The 6,332-nt window shown below is 28.4% G+C and overlaps 1 protein-coding gene across 2 annotated transcripts; it reads right to left on the reverse strand.

Annotated features, from left to right (window-relative positions):
• Nucleotides 1-3,253: 3,253 nt before the first annotated feature.
• On the reverse strand, nt 3,254-6,128 carry bHLH1 (basic helix-loop-helix). 2 transcript variants are annotated; one of them, XM_010319846.4, is made up of 8 exons: nt 5,587-6,128; nt 5,331-5,486; nt 4,848-4,913; nt 4,626-4,694; nt 4,433-4,522; nt 4,169-4,336; nt 3,746-3,880; nt 3,254-3,634 (listed from the first exon to the last, which is right to left on the reverse strand). In XM_010319846.4, the coding sequence occupies exons 1-7, from the start codon at nt 5,935-5,937 to the stop codon at nt 3,788-3,790; spliced, it is 993 nt and encodes a 330-aa protein (XP_010318148.1). In that variant the 5' UTR covers nt 5,938-6,128; the 3' UTR covers nt 3,254-3,634; nt 3,746-3,787. The 2 variants fall into 2 exon arrangements, with proteins under 2 accessions (XP_010318148.1, NP_001266190.2); NM_001279261.2 differs by lacking the exon at nt 3,254-3,634 and having other exon boundaries at nt 3,788-3,880; nt 5,587-5,937.
• Nucleotides 6,129-6,332: the final 204 nt, after the last annotated feature.

Raw genomic sequence — 6,332 nt, forward strand, 5'->3', positions numbered from 1 at the left:
TTAAATTAAAGTAACTTTGTCACTTTCGTGTACCCATAGTTTTTATTTAAATACAAATGAAAAGTAAATCTAGCTAATTTTTGAAAGAATTAAATATATTTTCACTATAAATAATTAGAGACACCAGAAATAGTTTAATCAGAACACAATCCATAGATGGCAAGACAATGTTTTTTGATAAACAGTATTATATCAAAATTGCATTTAATAAATTAGCTTAGTAAGAGGGACATCATTCATTCCAGCAGGTTCGATATGTCCACTTTTTAGCCAATTGGGACATAAAGATCGATATATATATTATAACATATTTCTATAATAATTTATTGTGAAGTCTACACTAAATTTGGTTGGGAGGGTGGGGATAACCTCTTTTCTGATTAGTCATGTCTTGTTCTTTTGGCAAAATTGATGGAAATTTTAATGGAAATTTGCCATCAGACTGAGGGACAAGATAGGCAAAGAAGCCAAGCAAGGTGTCAAGTCTTAAATAAAAGCTTCTTTGCTAATAGGCTACTATTACTAGATAGATCACCATCTTCAAATGTGAGTTCTAAAAATAAAAAAAAATTCTTGACAGAGAATGTTGCTTCTCTCATGAATGGCCTTACTTGATGTGAATCGTGATTAATCAGACCATCAAGTTTCAAACGTCAAGTTTGTGAATAACGTATGAGGCTCTTTTCTATTTCAATATCAATAATATAGCAACATAAAAAGAACGATATATGGAGCATTAGAGTGTGATGTTTAAAAATAATTGGAGTCCTCTAATTGTATGTATGTGACACTTCTTTAAGTTGTTAAAAGAGGATTAAAATTGACAAATCAAGAGAATTAGAAAGAGATTATAATTAAATGGGACTTATCATTGGATGAATATTATAACAAATTAAAGATTTCCAAATCTCTTATTGGCATGTAGGTAGTAATTAGTAGGGATAAAATAAAGTTATGACTGTTCCAACACGTGGCTCTAAACTCCTGTATGTCTCCTTCAGACAAAAAATCACATGGAAAGGTTTTTATAATTGACAACAAATCACTTGTAAATAGTGTTTAAGTTGGTAGTACCTTCTTTTTTTAACCTCCTAGCTTAGTTTTCATGGTTGCTTTAATTCCCCTAATGATTGTTTAAGTGAATATAGATCTGATCCTAATCATTGTTTAAGAGAATACTTTTGATCCACTATCATTTCATAATTATTAATTAAGTGCTCCTTTCCATGTCATTTTACTTTGTCCTAATAGTATAAAAAAATGCTTAATTTTTATTGGTCTATTTTAGTATATCAAGGGAATGGTATTAACAAGATTAGAATTCCAAAGCATAATTAAATAATACTCCCTCTTCACTTTTACTTGTCACTTATTCTTAAAATAAATTTTCATTTATGTTTATAATTTTTAACGTATTAAAAAAAATATCTTTTTTTCATATTTTACCCTTACCAATAAATACTTAATTTTCAATATATCATTTAATAGGGGATAGTCTGGTAAATACATATATTGATAATTATTTTTTAATGGTATGCCAAGTTAAAGCGAACGGTGGAAGTACTAATTTAGTTAAATGCAGTCAAAGTGTGACAACTAAAAATGAATGAAGAAATTACTATATACTTCCCGTCCAACAATAATTGTTCACTATATCAAAAATAGTTATCAAACAATACTTATTCAATTTTAAAAATCAAAAAATAATTACAACAAGCATAGCAAGTAACAACGGACAACTAGTGTGAAATAGAAGTATTTTATTATAAAATTTAAAAGAATATTTGTAAAATAAAATGAAACGGAGAACGCATAAATATATATAGAGAAAGAGAGATATAGTAAGAGTAATTAAGTGATCAAGGTAACAGGTTGGTCCTAGCTAGGTGTTTCTGGAATATTGACTATATCATATATGGAGATGCATGCACTAATATAATTAGTAGGGTTAAAGTCAGAGTATATGCTTTTTCCCTCCAGATCAAGATGGGATGCAGTCTTGTCAATATTATTTCATTGTTCTGAAAATAAATATATACAGTAAGAAAAAAGTAGTGGGATTTATCTGTCCTTACTCCTTAATCTCAATTAGAAAATATTTATTTAGAAACTTAATATAGTTCTAAATGAATCATAATAAATTCATAAAAGGTAAGTCAATTATTTTAATTTAATTTTTAAATAAGAAAATACAATATACATTTTTCTGAACACACACAGAGAGTATATATGATATACATAAATTGGTATAAATAGAGTAGTCTGTTTTTTTACTTATACGGTTACGTTTCATTTTATATGATACTATATATTTATTTTTTGTTAGTCTGGTCAAAATTGAAAACCTTATTTATATATAAGTAAATTTTATGTACGCTTATACAACTGTTACACCATGAGATAATTTTAGAGGTAAATAAAATAACTTGGTCAAATAATATTAATTGTTTTACCTGTTTAATGAAGTACTAGTATTTTACTGAAGAGTAAATACTAGTATCAATATTAAAAGGAACGTTGAACCCTAATATGGGAAACAAAAAAAAAGGTTTGGATCTTACTTTTCACTCTTTAAATCATACAAAATGACATGTAATAAAGTTGTTTTTAAATGGGTCATAATATGCTCTATCCTATGCCTTTTTAAAATTTAAATTGGTGAGAAAAAAAAATTCACAACAATTCAATCATAAATGCATAGTAACTAAATTGTTTTGTGAATAATAAATTTTGCCACTGCAATAGTACTAGTACTAGAAAAAACAGTAATAATTTGACCAAGTGTTTTCTCCAAGATGAAAGGCACAGTAGATCCGTTAAGATAGAGCTATCCTAGCCAGGGTTAATGTTAGCCTAACACACAAAGATTCCATAGTACAACCCTAGATATGAAAACAACTATCTCTCCATCTTTTGTGCTCACCAATCATCTCAATCCCAAAGCAACACATTAAATACTACTATTGCTACTACAAATGTAAACATATCCAATTGTAGGGTATACAAAGTAACATGTTGGTTAAAAAATTATATTTTTTTTATTTATAAAGTCAATATTAGTAATTTTTTATGTTTTGAATTGTTTTAGTGAAATATTTTGTCTCCATCAATGATCGTAATAAAATAAAAAATAAAAATAACATTATCTTAATTAAAATTTACATCGAAAAGTTTCACATGAAATAAGATATCCCTGATTTACTCAGAAAAATGCAAATATAAGACTTTTGATGATACTAGAAGAAGATGGTAATAATACAAAGCAACAATCATATTATCATAACTAAGTACACATGGTAATAATACAACAAGAAAGATGTAAAAGAAAAATTACATTTTTTTCTCTAATCTAGCTAAGCTAGGGTTTTAACCACCCACCCACCACCATCATCACATGGCTCTAGGAAGTTTTGCTTTCAATAGATTTTTAGTAATTATATAAGTCAAATATTCAAAAATATGTGTCTCAAATAATTCTGCCTGCAGCTAGCTGATGACTTCTAAGTACTCTTTTGGCTTCCACTCATTTACTTCCCAGCCTTGATAATAGGGTGATTTTACAATATAATCCTCCATGCACAAGTTATTATATACTAGAGGCTTAGCTAGTTATAGTCAGGTTTAATGGATCTCCCTGCACAAATTAACAAAAATAATTATCAGCTTTAATTATTATTTCTAGATAAATTAAAATGTTTTCTGATTTTCTTAAAAATATTTTTTTAGCACTTGATAGATAGCTCACCAAATGTAGTGTAGGGCAGGACAGTAGGGGCCTGGTGTTATATTAATGGAAAGAACAAAAGTTGTTGCTAAATCCAGACTGATTTATTATTTTTTGTGTTTGCTCATCTGCACCCCATAAGAGCTGTCCAATACCCTGAAAAAAAAATATTACTTTTCCATGTTAGAAAATTTCACATCATGTATATTACCTACCTTTATACTATTTATCAATCATATCCTACGGTATTTTTTCTATGTACCGGACGTTTATAAGATAATTACATGTAAATCTTCGATAACCTGATAAAAATAATAACTAATTAACCTTAGTAATAATGTGTCATCAAAATGTTTGATATCAATTCCATCATTATTAGGTGTTTGTCTATGTGTGATTATGAATAGATAATGACAACAAGTAGATTCAATGAATATGTAATACCTGAGGAATAGAATTAGGGAAATGGGATTGTTGAAACATGAGTGATGTTGAATTATCCAAAAATTGGTAGCCACTATTAGTGTTAGCAATAACTTCAGCTGCCTGTGATGTAGTAGTTGTGCTACCTTGCTGAATATTTGCCATTTGTGTCTCCAAGCCACTTAAACTCTGAAAAGGAAAATCATAAAAAATGAATTTGATTAATGATAAAGTCGAAATTTAAAAAAATTCAAGTTCTGAATATATGATTAAACGCTAGCTTACCTGGTCATCAGGTCTGACCATGAGTGCATCTAAGTCCATTCCAAAGTCATAGTACATTGGATTCAAAGAAGTAAGTTTCATTGAGAGAAACTGAAACATGAGAAACACATAATATAATTAGTATTAATATTTTATAATTATGCAAGTTAAAATATAAAGGAAGTTATTAATTGATTGTTCTCTTGTTTAATACCTCAACTTGGTTTTGCAAAGATTGGACATAATTAATTATCTCATCCAACATAAGGGCCTTTCCAGTTACCTGATCTCATTCAAGTCACATGAAAATTGTCAGAAGAATTATAATTTAAAAGATTTTTAAATACTAATTTCTTGAAAAGTGCCTTTCAATTGTACTACATGGAAAGACAAATAAAAGACAAAATTTTTTTACTGAATTAACTTTGTCATTTACCTTGTCACAACCAGGAACAAGAGATTGCAATATCTTCATCCTTTCACTTATTTTCTCTCTCCTCACCTGAAATCATATCACAAGCTAAACAGTGAAAAAACTGTTCCACAACAATAATAGGTTTACCGGACACCGACGATTATGATGGAGTGGTAAATATTAAATTAATTGTCGATTCATTTTTAGTAAGAAGTATTTAGTTCGTATGTGTTATTTTTCAACATGAATTTAAATTTAGTTGTTTCAATTTTCACACCACATTATAAATTTTAGTATCCGTTCCATTTCTATTTATAACTTATTTTTCTTTTTAGTTAGTGTTTTTGAAATGACATATAACTATATTAAATAATAATTTAACTTTATTTTTTTATTATTAATGAAATAATATATAATCATACAAATAATATTTTTTTCTTAAAACTCCGTATCAAATCGAACCGAGGGACCAATAGTTAAAAGGGGCAAAAAGTAGAATTATACCCTTTCAGCAAGACTATGGCTATCAGTTGCCTGGCCCCTTCTTGCTCTAACATGAATGTACCCTGTTGGTGCTTCTTCATTAGCTTTCTTTTCATCTTTGGCTACTAACTTGCTGATAATTTTCTTCTTTTTCCCATTATCACCCTGTTTCTCATTCTAATAATAAAAACAAAAAACAAAAAAACAGAGTAATCATTAATCCCAATTCCAAGAAAATGAATAATTTACAGAACAGAAATGGAAAATTCCAAATTACCTTAGAATGAGCAGAAGTCATAGAAGAAGACCCTTCACTAGATTTTCTTTTCTTATCCAAAGGACTAACATTAGCCTTATTATTATTAATTCCACTTTCAATTTTATCAGTAACAGAGGAAGCATCCATATCTAAGCTTATACTGCTGCTACTTTTAGGGTCAAGGCAAAAGCTATTTTCATGAGAAATTAAATTGGAAGGGAATTCTTGTTGGTAAAACTGTTGTACTATACAAGAATTGTTTGGTTCCTCAAAAAAGCCAGACATTTTAATAGGAGAAGTTGGCAAAAATACTGAATCAAGAAGAAATGGGTTATTGTGTTGTAATTGGTGTGATGAAAAAGCAGCCATCTTTTTTTTTTTTTTTAGTTTTGTGATTTGCTTTGGAATTCTCAATGAAAAAAAAACAGAGGAAGTAAGAGATAATAATGGGTCTGAGAAAATCTCAAAGGGTCAGGTTTATATAAAGATGAAGAGAGAGATAGGACATGATTTTATTTTATTTTAGCTAAAAATTGGATTTTTTTAATTTTTTATTTTCTAGCTTATTCCTATGCATTTGACTAGTCTTATCAAAGCTTGGGGGTGAGTGTGGGCTCATTTAAGTTTGCTGGTAGCTTATATCTATAGACAATTCTCTGTTTATAAAAACAAATAATGAAATTTATGTTTAAGATATTAAATAATTAAGTAGATAATGAGTATGAATAAGCCACTATAGAGAAGAGATTTTTGAATTTGAGTGT

This window comes from Solanum lycopersicum, chromosome 3 (assembly GCF_036512215.1).
Source record: "Solanum lycopersicum chromosome 3, SLM_r2.1".
NCBI lineage: Eukaryota > Viridiplantae > Streptophyta > Magnoliopsida > Solanales > Solanaceae > Solanum > Solanum lycopersicum.

What these genes read in the sequence shown, in the direction of transcription:
- bHLH1 (XM_010319846.4), bottom strand. Translation starts at nt 5,937, where the DNA reads ATGGCTGCTTTTTCATCACACCAATTACAACACAATAACCCATTTCTT. An exon ending in TGACTTCTGCTCATTCTAAG is followed by an intron (nt 5,487 to 5,586) that starts GTAATTTGGAAT and finishes TTTTATTATTAG; the next exon opens with AATGAGAAACAGGGTGATAA. An exon ending in TCCCTAATTCTATTCCTCAG is followed by an intron (nt 3,881 to 4,168) that starts GTATTACATATT and finishes TTTTTTTTTCAG; the next exon opens with GGTATTGGACAGCTCTTATG.